This window comes from Thunnus thynnus, chromosome 11 (genome assembly GCF_963924715.1).
Source record: "Thunnus thynnus chromosome 11, fThuThy2.1, whole genome shotgun sequence".
NCBI classification, from domain to species: Eukaryota; Metazoa; Chordata; class Actinopteri; order Scombriformes; family Scombridae; genus Thunnus; species Thunnus thynnus.
Window position 1 is genome coordinate 18,419,094 of NC_089527.1, and position 17,176 is coordinate 18,436,269.

The window sequence follows — 17,176 nt, forward strand, 5'->3', positions numbered from 1 at the left end:
CTCCATCCACACTCAAAATAACTTCATCTAAAGGCATAAATATGGCAGCAACGTATAAACCGGACGGCCACCAAATCTCATAATTTTACATGATATTTGTTTAGTAGGCATCAAGTAATGTACCCTGTAACATGTTTTACAAATTGAAGATGGGGAATATGACTTGGCTGCGACTTGAAAAAATTTTTATCAAAAGATTTAAAAAAATTTTTTTTTTTTTTTGCTTTAATTCCTGTAAAATAAATACATGTGTTTTAAATGGGACCGAATGCATCCAGTCTGATTAATTAAAAGCTCCATTGCTTGTTTTTCAGTGGCTTTGATGAAGAGAGACCTGAAGTACCCATGCTGTTTCGAGATGTCCCTTCCCTACTGATTATCTTTGTGCTGACGATGCCACAGCCTCTGCGAAAAGGTATGGTTCCTGTGTTTGCATCATGACACTACAAAAGAGCGGAGAGTCTTTCAGGCCCTGTTTACACCTGGTATTAAAATGCGTCTTGGGTGATCTGATCACAAGTGGACAGCTCCATGTACATGTGTGAATGCACCCAAGACGCAATGAGATCTGATCGCTCAGAACACATTCAGAGGTGGTCTCGGCCGCATATGGCCACATTCTTTTAGCAGTGTGTATGCAACGTGTCCTCGGCCACATTGAAGGACCGCCCACTCAACAGATGTCCTCTGCGTGAGCATAAGTACGCCCTCATTCGCACGCCAAAGGTGTCACATTAAAGTGCAAAACAAGAAGAAGCCACAACAACAGGCAAAATGGATTCTCCTGGCAGGAGTACATATGAAACACGCTGTCTGATTTCCATTTGGGCCGAAGAGTTTTGATTTTGCCCGTTTGCCAAGATCTTTGCAAACTACTTCTTCTTATAAATTCCAGTAGACTAGGCATGGGAAGTGCATTGTTGCCTTTCGCTGGTTAAAAACAACATATTTGGTCTTTGCAAATGGAAATGACGTACATGTTCATTTGCATATAGAGTGTGGAAGTGGGATCCGATCACAAGTGGTCACTCGAGACACATGTGGAGACACATTCTAATGCCAGATGTGAACTGACGTATTTAGAGCTGTCCACTTGTGATCGAATTGTAGGAGAATGACAGAGCCAGGCAACCGTGACCTGGAATGAGTGCCAGGTCGCGGTGACCTGTACCGATGCCAAACATGTCAGTCCACCGAACCAAAAACAGGAGACATCTGGAGATATTGGGAAAGAGGCAGAATACCACACACATAGTTCAGAGACGCCTACTCAAATTTGGTAAAAGTTGAACGAACACATACACACACATAGCCTGTCTTCAGTATAAAAAGGCATGTCATGTCCTGTAATTTTGGAATTTATCTCTGACTACGTTGTTAGTAGGGCCGCTGTGAATGAAGAGATTCCCCATCTGACACCCGTGTCTCGACCATCTGATTCCTCTTTCATCCGCCTCTTTCTGCCACAACAGAATCACGCAAGACACATGTTAATGCCAGGGGTGAACAGGGCCAGAGAGACACGACCCCGGTGATAGGAGGGCTGTACCTCCTTCTTGTGTCCTTTTTCTCTGGCTTGTTGCCGCACCTCCTCCATCTTAGCTCCTCACTGCACACAAGTTCTAAATTGACTTTTGACTGAATTTGGTTGACTGCTGGCAGGGACAATTTGAAGTTTTGGAACATGGAAATGGTGGATTTATTGAAAAGTGTAGTTTTTGATAGTATTGTGACAACTCAAAAATAATTAAATATGCTTAGTGCTTTCATTAATCATTTTTCTGACAATGTATTGGGGATTGTTTGTCATGTTGTTTACAAGGACGAGCCTATGCCATGTTTGTGTAATTGAAAAAGCAAAAACAAAGCATCATTAATGGAGTAATTGTTAGATGGAGAGAATTGATTTTATTATGTTTGTTTTTCTGTATAATAGAATGAGAAATGCACATGAATTAAGCCATAATCGGCTTAATTATGCACAAAGCATAATGGGGTCACGAAACCTCTGTTTTCAAATAGATTTTCTGTTTTTAAGAGAAATCGCAAGGGTGAGCAGTGTTTCCCCTATATGCTTTCAACAATGGCGCAGCGCCGCTGCTAAATGATGAACACCACTGCTGAAATTTCACGTTGTACATAATAATCACGACGAATGCAAACCGCACGCACTTCCTCCGCTTCAAGCAGCTGACTGTAGCTAGCTTGGGAGAGAATGGAAACCAGTGTCATGTATGGCCTCTCCCTGTCCTATGCACACTGGTGGCTGGTGCTAATTTTGTGCCCTGCCCTGTTTAACAAGCATAAACATGTAGAAAACCGATATTTGCATTTGCTTTGCCTGTAGTCCTTCATCCACCACTAGCATTGTTATGAACAAGCTAAAATGAAAGCTGTCTGTATGTAGTTGCTGTAAATGTTTAGCTTAGTTTGCCATGTATATTAAAACTATTCAAATTTTTGTAAACTTAGCTGCTGGCTGAGACAAACCAGCGTCCCCTCCCTCTACCAGCAGTACCTGCAGGCAGTGAATCACCTCAGCAGCAGAGGGAGGAGGACAGGAGGAATGACTGATACTGACTGATGTCTGTGTTCTTCATTCTTTCTAAACTTCACTCAGTATTTAGATGTCAGGAATATTATTTATTTTACTGACATTTTAGATTTGTTTATAGTGAGATATTATTGAGGTTATATAGTGACTTTGCTCTTGTAAACTGCTCTAGAAACAATATTTAGTTATATTTAAATTATAAATCAATTATAATCCTGCTCTCAATTAGGATTACTTCAGGACATAGCGCTTACTTCATTCTTGCTAATTTCTGACTGTACTGTGAAAGAAATCTATTTATAAACCTTTTAAGTTATAAATATTGTAATGGTAATAGTCCAAAATGTTTTTTCAGTCAAATAACATCAAATTTTCTTGGGGGAGGACCCCCAAACCCCTCTGACTGTGTTGTACACACAACATGACTCTGTGGACATGGATAAACCTAGCTGGAGCAGATCTGAGCTAGTTTTAAGTTATTCCCGCATTGTGGGCTCTGTGCACGCAAAACAGCACCGCTGCTGAAATAAATCCTAGGGGAAACACTAGGTGAGGTATGATCTGTCCCTGCCTGAGTCTTTTGCGCTTGAATGCTATAAAGCCTCTTTTAAAAAAATTTTACCTGTAATTGTGTGTGGTGACACCTGTCACAGTGATCAGGACAGTGCAGCTGTCAGCAGCCTTTTGCTGTGGAAGAAAACAAATGGGACCCTTTGTTGTTCTTTACAGCACTAAACTTAAATATCCTTCAGGCTACATTTTCCACCTGAACCACTCTGCTAATTATCCTGCACACTGAGCTCACAGCTAAGTTCAGCTCAGCTGTTTATGCAGAACTGAGGAAACAAATTCAATGCCCCGGTGAATACCTGCAATCCTCTGTGAATGAGCTTTTTTTTTTAATGTTTTTTTATAAATTCAAACTAACAGCCTCACATATTGAAGCAATGTGCTGAATTCATTCTTTGAGTAATTTATCTGTGTAAATTGTGCTTCTCCACTTGTATTGTTTAGGTTTCCACCTGGCTTGGTTTGTATAATGAGTGTCACTCTCTCTCTCTCTTTGTCTGTGTAGAGCACTTTACTTGTGTGGTGAAGATGCTGTACAACCTGCAGTTCACCCAGGCTCTGGCTGCACTCTCAACCCAGTTCAGTCCAGAGGAAAGGCAGGCCTGGAGCACATCTGGAGCACTGAAAAAGGTAAAAGTGAAATCACATTACAATAGCCTGAGACGTGATTCACAATGTCCTGCGGGGGTTAAAGTTACCTACCTTATATTTTCTATTGTAAAGTGTAGGTCAAAGACGGCCGTGATGTAGATAATAATGGTGGCATGGCCTGCACTTATCACTGTTTTAAGTGCGGCTGAAATAGTTGTCATTGTGTTTTCTGTGCTCAGTGCAATGTCAAACTGTGTTAAAAGTCTACTTGTATCCGCTGCTTGTTGATGCAGTTGAGTCTTCTGATTGTTCCCAAGAACCAGCTCACAACTATAGTAAATCATTGCGTATGACTTGGTATTGAGATGAATTAAGCCCTTTCCAAATTCATTTATGTGGTTTCCACAGTAGACAGTATCGATCTTCATTATCTGGAAAAGTGAGATTGCTTCAGAGTGTTGCATTAATTGGCTATTTATCTTGAGTCTATTAAATCTGAATTAGTGAGTGACTGGCTTGAATGTCGAAAGACAAATAGCCGAAACCCTCCCCTTTAGGGTGTTTCCATCCATAATGGAGGTGTGGATTAGAATCTTCCTCCTTCGTTGTCATGAACAGTAGTGCAGGCATTCACAAGTTGCCATCTAGATGGATTTTAAATCTGCAACGAGGACTGCATCCATATTTGGTGGAATGCGATTGTAATTAAATTGAAGTTGTTAAAAAAGATGCAGTCTGAACAAAGATCAGAGCCTAGTGGAAGGAAATCCATGGACTTGAAATTCCTCCCCTATAAATCTATGACAAAGGACAGCAGACGAGATAAGACTGCTCTTTTATATTCTACCACCTTCAGCTTGATAAATGCTTGCAGCTTTTCCTTTATATAAAATAGTAGCCAAAGCAGTTGAATTTTTATCAGAACACACATTCAGTAATGTCTTGACCGCTTATCAGATGTTATATTGTACGAAAAGAATTATTGTCCTCTGCTTATTCTGCATAAGTCATAATATTCCTACAGTGCAGCATATTTTTATACATGAGGACCATGAAGATGCACAGGTGAAACATTCTGATCTGTGTTATTTATTCTGATATGTGACATTCATTTACTTTGAAAACTAACCATATATTGTAGTGATGAGCCATCAGCACAAATGGATTTTTTTTTGTGTGTTTTTGTTGTGAGTTTAGTGTCACTAGGTTGTCCGTTTCTAAAGCTCTACACGCTATCATATATGTTCAATGCAAGTACCCATCTGACATCATTAAAACAGTATGAAATGAAAACGATCTTAAACAAAAAATGGACTATTTTTGTTGTTGTTTCAGAGAGACTTGAAGAATTTATATTCCTTGACAATTTCCGTCTGATAATCAAACTGAATTGCCATGTTGTTTCACTTCATTATTCAGCCTGACATTATGTCCATGTTAACCAACTTCTGGTAGGAAGAGGCGGTTATTTTGTTTTGTTTTGTCCTTATCAGTTGTTTCACTAACATCATTTTCATACGACACAGAAGCTTTTGTTGCAGTTGCTAAGAGCAGTTCATATTTTTCACAACAATCGAAGAATTTTAAGAGTTGTAATTTCTGTAAGTTAACTTAAACCAACCTGTACAGCTTTTCTCTGACACAGGAAATTGACAACCACAGTCTTAATCCAGTGCCAAAGCTCTGATTGTTTGTGTTTTTTATAAACTGAGGAAACAAACGTCAATGAGCACAACATTACGTCTGTTTGAATCACTGAAAAAATCAGAGATGTGCTCCAACAATATGGGAAGAGTTTTTATAGCCAGCTAAAAAAAATACATGTCGCTGAATTGATTTGGTTACATACTGTCAACATTTTTATTTTCTGCCACAGAATGCTGCAAATGCGGAGAAGTCTTTTGAAGCGCTGCTCAGTCATGTCATCAGTGAGCTCTCTAAGGACAAGTGTGTCTACAAGGCGAACACTGAAGGAACATCAATGGTGAGATGCTGAAATAACTGTTTAGCACTTCAGAACCTAACTGCATACAGCCTGCTGCTCTCTCTAACCTGCCCTTTTTGTTCTTTTCATTTTCTCTTAAACAATGAATTGGCCGTTGCCCTGAGAGACAGTGGTCTAATATCTCTACTAATCTCGATCGGAGATATATATCACGGTACTATCAGCAAGCTGTTGGCTGGTTATTGATCAAGTGTTACTGTTGTTTCCCTCTCCAGCTGAGCTCCAGTGTGTGGTCCCCGCAGTCTATCGAGTTCAGCCTCCAGCAGTTCTGCCTGCCCTTCCTTCGCCTCTCCTGCCTCCTGCAGCATCACCTCTATGGAGACAACCTGACTGGCTGCCTGGTATGTTTTATCATCGATGGCATCCTGCCTGCTTTAACTACCCTTGTGTTCTTGCAGCAACACTGCTCCATAGATCTGCACATCACAATAAAGACGATGAAATCTCACCTAGCAGGATTGATTTCTCAATTAAAAAGAAACAAGGCGTTTCTGCACTTCGGTAGACGAGTTGAAATCCTCTGACATCCTGCCAATCACAGGTGAGAGTGAAAGCAAAGAGAGAGACTCACCGGTTGTTTTCTTGTTCTCAGGAGGAGGAGGAGTTCTCGTCCTTGGCTGTGTGTTTGGGGCTCTTACCATCGGCCCCTCAGGCTTCCAACAACGTGCACAGTGCCTCATGTCTGGAGTGGGCAGTCAGCGCCTTTGAATTGATGACACAGTGGTGTGCTGAGGTCAAAGGGCTCTCTCAGATGCAGGCTGAGCAATCACTGGTATGTTCAGCCCACAGAGTATACATGCAATATGTAATATGACGATGCTATATATCCAGAATAACCACATATGTAAAGCTTTTTGTCATGGATTATTGTCCTTATGGGTCATAATGTTGTCTTATTAATATTTGAAACCGTATTAGCTATGATTCATGTCAAAGACAGCAGGGATTTACCAGTAAAATCACTTTTTTTTGTTCAAAAATTTAAAAAACAAGTAGATTGGATTGTGACAATTTTTTATTTCAATTGTAATTGTTTTAGAACAATTTCTAATCTTAAACTGAAGATTTTATGTTAAGGTAACAGCTGAATGTCAACATAAATATTGAGAATGACTAAATTAGTTCTGCCTCATAAACAAATTAAAGCTATTCGTCAGTGGAAACAGTAGTAGTATATGTCAGTACTATTAGTATATTTCAATAGTAGTATATTTCAGTGTGCAGGTTAAGTTTGAATTCAGAGAATATCAGCATATTGTCTTATGAGAAGCTGAATTTGAATCTGAGCGATGAAATTTTCAGGCCACATATTTGTAACTTGTCCTGCAAACTATTCATGTTAGTAAAGTGACACTTTGAATGTAGTTTCAACCTTGTTGTCTGACTGTGAGCTGAGCGACTGCACAACTAGCCATGTGTCTTACGCCCTTGTGATTCAGCACTGCAGTAGTCTTGGATGTTGTACGTCATTTGGTAATCATTAACTTAGGACATTATTTATCATTACCTCCTAAAGCTGAAGGACATCATAAACACTTTATTGTCAAGAGACCTGGGTAGATTTATTCATTGGAGGCTGACAACAAGTCAGCTTTAGCCTTTAAAAACAAGGAAGCAGAATTTATTGTAACTTTCAAAGTTTTAGAAATGTATTCCTTATGAGTCACAGTTCTTCTAATCTGGTGATACTAATAAAAATTTTCACAGGTCTGTAGAGGACTGAAGCTGAGAGTTGAGGGAAGAGCAGGGTTAAGTTTCAGGATAAAATATTTAAGTATTGATGGCTGCACTCACACAAAGCTGTCACCTGAATATATTTTAAATATTTCTCTTTCTTCTCCTCTGAAGACCTTGCTTGTTCAGGATCCTCAGTGGGCTGCCCCTCGCCTTCTCCAGCTACCTGACAACTACAATATCATCTTCCAGTACTATCACAGGAAGGCCTGCACTGCCTGCAAAAAGGTGCCAAAAGACCCTGCACTCTGCCTTGTTTGTGGCGCCTTTGTCTGTCTCAAAGGGGTGTGCTGCAAACAGCAGGGTATCTGTGAATGTGTTTTGGTAAGTTTCTCTCAAAAGCAAAGTTATATTGTTGCTATCAGTTCAAAAAATTCAATGTCAGAGGCATCACATATTTGTAACTGTTGACCTAAATGACTGCTTTAACCCACACTTACTGCAAGATGAATTTAAATAGCCGTGGTCTGTTTCTACAAAGCTTACGTGTTGCTTGTCACTTGTAGCACTCCCAACATTGTGGCGCAGCTACAGGCATCTTTCTATTGATAAATGCCTCAGTCATCATCATCATCCGTGGTCATCGTTTCTGCCTGTGGGGTTCTGTTTACCTTGATGCCCACGGAGAGGAGGATCGTGATTTACGGTATGACACATCACATACAGATATAAAAGCCACATGAACAATTTTATACTCCTCTGCTGTGTCCATTATACATACTTGCTGTATACAGAGTGTACTATACACTTATCATTGTATACTATTTCAGTAGTGCACAAGAAATCAATGAACTTTTCTGTTTTGTACTAATGGAAAATGAAGTAATATGTGTGCTGACAGACACCACTGACCACTACCTACTAAACTTCATACAGATAAAGAAACATGGTTTTCCAATATTTAATATTTATTTTCCAAAATCTTCCTCCACCTGTTTCACCACCACCCACAATCTGTTTTAACTTTTTCCAGCTTTTTTGCAAGCAATTCTTTATTGCAGTGCATTGCAGAACAATAGTACACATCAACAGCACTCAGAAATCCTGCGTTTTTTAGACTTTTTTGAGTACTTTGTAAGTTTTTGAGTACAAACGCACCATTTACTCAAAACCTACCTAGAAATTAATAAAAACTTTATTTGTAAAGCACCTTTCGTATAGAAAAAATGCAGCTCAAAGTGCTTAGAAATTAGAAATTAGTATCTAGTATGAATTTGAGACACAGCTCCTTTTTTAAACAATTGTTGCCGCAGTGGAAAAAGCACAGATCTCACTTTTGTTTCCCCCTCCCTGCCTCTCTTCAGCCGCGGCAAGCCTCTCTTCTTATGTGAAGAGAGGTATCGAGTGTTGGAGCAACAGTGGGTTTCACACACCTTTGATCACATCAATAAGCGTTGGGGGCCTCACTATAATGGACTCTAAGATCCTCCAAAGTCCACCGAAAACTGCAACCTGTGACGGAGAAGATGTGTGTTTTTTTTCTGGCTTATGTGTCTGCCTCGATCAAAATATTTGGGAACTTTTGTGTGACGAAAACACAAACATCCAGCGAGGGTGTTGCTGCCACAGCCTTGGTTTATGTGAAGTTTGGTGTACAATCATGCCTAAAGATTAACACGTGTGTGTGTTTAAGTGATTTCTTGTGTGGTTTTCAACAGGGAAAAAAACAGAATTTGGTAAGATCAAAGTAAAAAAGCACAACTTTGCCCAGAAATAAAATTGGTTTTGAATCGGCTTTTAAAGCCTGACATATTTATTTGGGTTATAAAAAGATATATATCAAGTGCTGAATGTCCCTGCAAAGTTTGATTACTTTTTGCACCATTTATGATGATGTTAACGCATATCCCTATTATTTATCGAAATGTGCTCTGCTGTGCTGGCATGAGTTTCAAGCTCCTGATGAGTGTAGCGATGTTATTGCAATGTGCACTCATTGTCTGCTGACATGTGAAGGTAGGCAGGACAAGTCCACCCATCAACACACTAGAGTTTTTTTGCAAACAAGCAAAGGCTCTTTTTATGGGTCTAGTTGCAATCCATCCTCAGGAATTTTTTTTTTGTTTTGTTTTTTGCTGTTTAAAATACGTTTTAGATATTTAAATAAATGCTGCTGCTCATTGTTCAAGTAAGTAATTTTAACTTTTGTGAATATTTTTTTTTTCTAAGGTTGTGCTTTGAGTTTATGGTAGATGGCTGGGAATGTTGACTCAAACTCACTTTAATGTTTAAGGAGGTATGCGGTCACCTCATTGCGCTCGCTACAGATCTCGTAGTCCTGCTCTATCTGCGCTTTTTTGTTTCTGGTTGGTTTTGAAGAAGAAACTCCAAATACCAACTCCAAGAAAGCTAAAGCTACAACCGGTCAGAGTTGATGAAGAATTGATGTTATTGCTCCACAAAAATAAAAAAATAAAAAAATATAAATTAGTTACAGGAATTTGCATTGTAGGAAATGTCATTGCACAGAAATGGTGTCCTGCTGAAAAAGTGAACGCCATGTGAGAGCAGAAATCCTTCACCGGTTCTGTCAAAAACATTCTCTCAAGATATGAAACTCAAAGAAACTCAATGAAATGTAAGTTGCTTTTGACAAAAAAAAAATGCCAATACTCTTCATCTTTCTGTGCTGTCAGAAAAAAAGTTTTTCCCTTTTTCCCCTTTTGACTGTGGAGTCATAACTGCAGTACAGAGCATTTATTGTGATGACTATCCCTTACTCATGCATCATCTAGCTGTGATTTGTAGTTGCATTCCGACTTTACATGACTATCAGACTTGAGTATCCGTTATACACTGTGCATGACATCCTTTAAGCCACCATTATTTAAGTGTCTTAGCTACTTAATTTTCTGATTATCATCTTTTTTTTTCCAGAAGAGAGGAAATTTATCCAGTCGTGCCTGCGAGACTAACATTCATTTTTGTTTGAGTGATAAACAGCATAGCGCTGATATCTCTGATGTCTGGCTCTCAAATGCTGGGCCGCATCGTGCTGCATCAAGGAATTTTTTTAAGGAACAAGTTAACACTTGAAAAACTTCTTCTTGAATTCATGCATGCTGCTTTTCTGTTTACCAAGTTTCTCCTCCCTTCTTCTTTATTTTGCTGTACCCACTTTGTAAATGACCGCAACCAAATAGCCAATGAGTAATGGGTGTAAATTGTAACTGAAAGCTCTTGTGTGTTCTCCTGTATGAATGAAGAGAGAATACAGTACATTACTGTAGGTGCTGACTCAAACTTTCTGAGTTTGACCAGAAAGTATGACTTGGACATTTAATGCAAAATGTAACATATGTGAATAAAATATAAACACACTGATTTGTGTCCTTTTTTTGTTTCCTGTTGCCAGTTTTGTAGTGATTTTGAGTAGTGTTTTTACTTTGTGTATTTGTATGTACATCATATCCTGATCCTGTATTGGTTCTGGCAAAGTATTCAGTCCAGATATGACACTCAATGTTGCTATCGTGTCTTAAAACAATAGTCAGGTTCCCGAATGAACATTGAAACAGGTTTTCCTTGATGTAATCATACCTTCTGTCCGTACTGACCATTAGAAGGTCCCGTTGTAATGCATTACAGTGTGATTGGGGACAAGTATGTCTTGTCCCCAATCACACTGTGAGACATGCTTGAAAAATTGTGAACCCATCCTTTAAGATACACACATACATCTCAAACTGTGTCCACCAGAGGTCTCAGTTCATTGGAGCTTAAATCTGAAGGGGGAGAAGCCATCAGATCACAACCTCCAATGAAGGTTTGAACACAAATTTTGACTCTATCTACCAGAATATAGACTGAAGGAAAAAAAAAAAGATGCAAAACTACTTTCAAAATGCCACAGACCAGATACATCATTACCCACTACTGAGATAAATGAAATATCAGTGTATATGACAGTTGGCTGACATATTTTCCACATCTTGTGTCATTTATAGCTGCAAATAAATAAGCTGCAATAAGCTCTATTAATAAAACTCAAAGAAAATGAGCTTAAAATTGCACACAAGTTTGCAGTATTGGTGATTTCTTTGCATACTGTTCAAGTTAATCCAACTAGTCCAAGTGCTTTTTTCTGGACTGAGAGAGAAATTTCTCAGCCATGTGACCGAGTGTTCACTGGATAATTGGGTCGAACTTTCATAAACAAGAGAGGCCCTCTGGATAATGACCGATGGCAGCACAAAGCCTCTGTTTTATCCCAATTAGGCGAAAGAGAGAAGTACAAAAACCTCCGAGACTGTGCACCAAGTTTCATGCTGAGAGATGTTGGTGCTACAGGCGGTGCTTCGGCGAGCATCTCTGGACATTTCCTCCTTTATTCCCTGTCCAGGTAGGTACTGCTGCTTCACAGACAGTGTATACACAGCTGAAGCCCATATAAGGCGGTGTTGGTCAGATAGGAGCTTCCTGTGTGCAAGACAACATGCTCAGGTGTATATCAGCTTGCTGTTAATAATTAAAGTCTTTCACAGGCAAATCAGTTCGGATATGTTGCTATGGACGGTAAGCTGCACGTTAAGAAATGCTCTTAGTTAAAGCCGAAATATTAAAGTTTGTGTAGAGGTGTCTGCAATGTTGACTGTGTTGACCCAGCTGGCAGGAGATGGATACAAGACTGTGCAGTGATCCGCTGATGTCTGAGACACTTTCTCCTGTTTTGCAGATGTTAGAGATGGAAATACGGAGGCAGAAAAGTCAAGGTAGGAATCCTGTTTACTCATCTGTGAGTCTGCAGATAATGCAAAGGCCTCTGTCAGCTTTTATACTGGTGCCACTTGATCATTTTACATTGTGGAATAGTGAGCATGCAGTGGTGTTGACACTACACAAAAAACTGCTTTAGCAAGTCCACATTTGTACAACAATTACAGACACTGAAAAGAGAAAGAATGTGTTAAAGTTGGAATACAATTCATACAAATATGTTGAGATGGTCATTAACAGTGACAGACTTTATGGATTTATTGGTCGAGTGTAATTGTTGCCAGTTTTGGAGGAAGACAACATTTTTAGGGCTGCAACAAATGATTATTTTAATTATTGATTAATCTTTTAGTAGTTTGGTCTATAAAATGTCAGAAAATAGTGAAAAATGTCCATCACTGTTTCCTAAAGCGACATCCTCGAATGTCTTATTTTATCCACAACCTGAAGAGACTAAAGAAACCAGAAAATTTTAAATTCTGAGGAGCTGTAATCAGATCATTTCTTTTAATTTTCTCTTAAAAACAACAATGAATCGATTATCAAAATAGTTGGTGAATAATTTCCTGTTGATCGACCAATCAATAAATCACCTTATCATTGCAGTTCTTTCTTTTTGGCCTCAGGATCTCACATAACACACAAAATGTGAACATCAGAATAGGTAATAAACCCCAAAGTACGTTATCAGAGCATCACAACATTCTACATGTTTCACTGTGAATTTTAATAATCATTTCTGTTTTAAATATTTAAAACAATAATTCTTATCGAAACAGAGTTTGCAGTTATCCTTTCCTCAAGATTATACCAATAGAAACTAGTGAAAGAAATGCAGAAATCAGTATTTCAAATGATGTAGAGTAAGACTGTAATATGCCGTATTACTGTTAATATAGATAATGACGTCTTGAGTCTGACTTTACACTTCAGTAAATCCTACATTCATAGAAGCCAAATGATTGTTATTGTACTTAACTCCAGTTTCTCTCTTCTGAATCAACCATAGAATTAGTTATTGTTCAGTACACCAAACCTAGATGTTTCACTCACTGGTAAGTTTAATCATCTAAAATACAATAAACTACTGTGATTGTGTTATGTTGTAAAGTGCATAACGTTAAAACACAGTTTAGACTACTATCATGGACACTCAATACAGAAATTTCACATCTCTTTTTATATTTTTCTTTGGTGACGTAATTAGAAATGATCTTGCAATGCTGCATACCAGAGTAATGTAATTAAAATAAGGATAAATGCTTGCAAACACATGTTGCATGATTCAGATTGTGCAACATGAATCAATTTAACTTTAATTTACATCAGTCATTTAGTGTTGTTGCACTTACGCAAACAGGAGCATTAACCTGCGCTGCGCCACATCTGTAGCTACTAAAACAGCTGTGATATTTGTGATTAGATGGGAGAGATTATTGTCTGACTGTGATTTGACTTTTGAGATTGATTACTTTGGTGATGATATTGGGTTTTCCTTAATCAGGTTGATGTTTTGTGTGTCCAAAGTTGTCACTTGGAGATTAGATTATTAATCATGCAGGTGCACTGCTATGATTAAAGGGCTTAAACTTTAAGAAAATGTGTTTGCTTCTGGTCGTGTAAGGCTTTGGTCGTCCAGGGTGACAACAAGGGCACATTGCTTTGGGCCTGGCTCGTGGCTGCAAAGCCTCTTCATATCCCCTTAAAAGGGATTATAGTTCAGAGGTTTTTTTTTCTCCACCGACTTACCAAAGGGTTTACCAAGTGGAGTTCCCGCAAGGTTTTAACAGAGAGGGTGGGATTGTGTGAGTCTGATGGAAGCAGAAAATTAGATTACTCACTTTTACTTTGCACTGTTTCTGGTGACAAAGACAGTCCCTGTGCTGCAGCTGGTCACATCATCTAAAGCTGTTACCACCTCCAACCATTACTGAACCTGGGAATTATGTAGATGCACCATAAATGCAAATGTTTGTTGAGCAAAGGAATAGAAGGGAGGGCTTTTTTTTACTCACAATTACAAGCAACACATAACCTAGTTTTTACACATTTGTCACTGATTTTAATGTGTAGTTTGATGTTGTTTTGGACTTATTTCCGCTCCCAAACCATTTCACAGTGTTACAGAGCAACATTTTGAACACCAGATACGATGTGACGTTTTCAGATATGCGGACACAATACAGAAAACAAAGGGTAACCTGAGCACTGCCATCTGGGACCAGTGGTGTCCTGTTCTACAGCAGCAGCAGCAGTGGTGTATCTCCTGTCCATTTAAAAGAACAGTGTTTAGATTTTCTCTTTGCTTTGCAGCAGTAAGACAAAAAAGATCTTGGACAGCGGGCACGGTTGAAGGAAAGTCTGTGACATGAAGCATTGTGGCAAAAAAAATCCCCACAGGCTTCTGGTTGTAGAAGGGAACTGAAGTTACATTAATAGACTCAGGTTAGCACACATCAGTCAGACCAGACTATCTTTCTCTAGAGTTGAGAGAAACAACTTGTTTGGCTTGTGACCCTTTAAAACAAGGTAACCGCTCTAGGTAACTAGGCACTTTTTAGAAGTCTGGAGGAGGAAAATTGTGCAATAATTAACAAAGATTAGATAAAAGTGGAAAGAATAAACCTAATTTTGTGTGGCAGAAGTGTGTTTTTTCTTTCTTTGAAGATTGATCTTGTGACCCTTTTAAGGGGTCATGACCCACATATTGTGAACCACTGTTCTACTTTACTGTCAATATACATATAACAGAGGAGCTCTTTGTCTTTTGTATAAAAACGTGCACTTTTTTCATTTGCATAACCAAAACACATCAGAAATCATAAAATTCAATTTGGCTCTGTTTGTCATTAGTTTTCTCTGTATTATTACAAGTCGAAAATACATTCAGTTGTTTTACATGTTAGAAAAAGGGTGCAGTGGGCTTGGTCTTATTGTTTTTTTTCTGAGCTCTCATTGGAACAAGTTCTGCTGATATTAATGAAGCTCCTTCCAGTGGGAGTATCTTTTCACTTTATTAGATCCCTGGAGTTTTGGACTCGTTGCAACAGGAACGTCTAATGTTGTGTTTTTTCAAGCGGAATAATGTCTTACTGTTAGCTGTCGTCATTCAACATCTAAGTTATGTTACTGTATATCATTAATGAAGCCAGTCCCAGACTCAGTTATAATCTCTCACAATTAGACTATACAATGGAATTTCTCACATACTTATTATCTTATTTCTTTGACATTTATGGACAGATCTTCTGAAATCATACATACTATATATACTACAGAAATCCTTCCTTTTGCCATAACAAATACATCATAAATTGCCTGATGAAGCTGCAACATCTGAATGTGTAACGGTGACATTATTTACAGAGGGTAGATGGACAGGAGTCATGTGACCTGGCAACTATCGTCCACTTCCTGGTTACCTGCATGCAACCTGAGATGCTTCATATCAGCCTCCATTATGAGTAGATACATCTGCCACCTGAATAATTAACTCCGCTGCAGATCAGGTTGCAGATTACTGGTGAATTATTAATCCCTATAGATTATCATGAATTAGTCTGGGACATTTTTCGGTGTGAGGGAGAGACACACTTTCACAGAAACAGGTATGTATGACTTATGGCTTTGTGATCTGAGTGTTTTGACCTTTGAAAAATATGTTATAGTGAATAAATGTAGATGAGAAAATGACAACATTGATGTGCTTGCAAATTGTTACTGTGAAGTAAATGTTTTTAAGATCAGACAGACAGTGAGATCAGTTGTGCTGATGAAGTCTGGTTGTGGTTGTACTTTTCTTGCACAGGAATAGACATTAGCTAATGAAAGTTATTGTACATTTAAACATAATTTGCTGAAAACAAAATGTTCTGCACCCACATACCTGAGACTTAAACCATTGTTTTTATTAGGTGAAGGAAAAGGTTGATATTGTAGTGCAGGTATCTGATGCTGGCGGTCATTAGAGGCTAAAAGCTGCCGTGGAGGAATATGAGCTGTCTGTGACAAGACGTTGATGACGGTGCCTTTGTAGCAGGTGACTGGTAGTGTGTTTAAAGCACTGTGTTGATTCACAGCAGGTTAGACACATGTGACACAGAGTGGCAGTAATAAATTGCAAGTAAACAGGTTTGCATCTTATTGATTAATAAGGCAAGTGTGGTGCATTATTCACGGACTGTTTAAGATGGGCGATTAACTTCAGACCAATCATTGATGGATTATTAGACTGAAAACCAAACCGGACTTGCAAGTAAGTGATTTGGTCGTCACCTAGTTTTTAGTAATTATTATTTTAAATGTGTGATATATAAAAACGCAAAAGACTGCTGTCACATGCTGCTCATTTAAGGTCACAGTGAAGGATATCAGTTGGATCTCTGTGCTACATATTTGAACGTCTCCACATATCTATCTAATATCTACCCGGATGCCATTGCTCAGACTGCACGCACAACAATTCATAAATCTGTCCTCACGTGTGAATTGCCACAGCTCCTGAGGGTTAAACATCATTCACGTTTTTTCACATCAATCTACTGATCTCCTCCAAAAACGACTTCCCCCTTCCCTCCCTCAGGGTCACCCAGCCTCTGTGATGCGTAACACGTTTATGACAAGTGGAGCAGTCTCGAGATTGTGCACAAACATTACTCTCCATCATGTTTATCAGGAATATGTGTCATTTTCCAAAAATGGGATGCATGTATCCCAACATGGCAATATCATTCACTAATCCATCATGTTATCCTAGTTACCATCTCAGCTGTTTTGACACTTCATGCTTTGCATCATCGGTCATACATGTTGTATTTGATCACAGAAACATCACTTGAAGGATGATTCATGTCGGGCTTTTGCGTCGTTGTGACATAGGCTGAAGACTTGTAAATAATTTTACAAAACACTCAACAAAATGACAATTCCTCCAAAGTGTTTGTGTAGTGGATGGAGGGGTGTGTGGTGCCGGTTCACTGCTCATTCAGGACAGCACTTGTCAGGTT

The 17,176-nt window shown here is 38.8% G+C and overlaps 2 protein-coding genes across 5 annotated transcripts in view; both read left to right on the plus strand.

Moving 5' to 3' along the window:
• Positions 1–10,778, plus strand: part of ubr3 (ubiquitin protein ligase E3 component n-recognin 3) — a 46,659-nt gene extending 35,881 nt beyond the window's left edge. For both annotated transcript variants that reach the window (XM_067603538.1, XM_067603537.1), the window contains 8 exons: positions 315–415; positions 3,630–3,754; positions 5,592–5,699; positions 5,936–6,061; positions 6,313–6,492; positions 7,569–7,778; positions 7,961–8,100; positions 8,759–10,778. In XM_067603538.1, the coding sequence (XP_067459639.1) occupies positions 315–415; positions 3,630–3,754; positions 5,592–5,699; positions 5,936–6,061; positions 6,313–6,492; positions 7,569–7,778; positions 7,961–8,100; positions 8,759–8,876 (1,108 nt within the window). In that variant the 3' untranslated portion in view covers positions 8,877–10,778. The remainder of the gene's footprint in view (positions 1–314; positions 416–3,629; positions 3,755–5,591; positions 5,700–5,935; positions 6,062–6,312; positions 6,493–7,568; positions 7,779–7,960; positions 8,101–8,758) is intronic.
• Positions 10,779–11,888: 1,110 nt separating this feature from the next.
• The window catches only part of myo3b (myosin IIIB), a 66,622-nt gene continuing 61,334 nt past the window's right edge, over positions 11,889–17,176 (plus strand). For all 3 annotated transcript variants that reach the window (XM_067603539.1, XM_067603541.1, XM_067603540.1), the window contains exon 1: positions 11,889–12,166. The gene's annotated coding sequence lies outside the window, so the exon portion shown is untranslated. The remainder of the gene's footprint in view (positions 12,167–17,176) is intronic.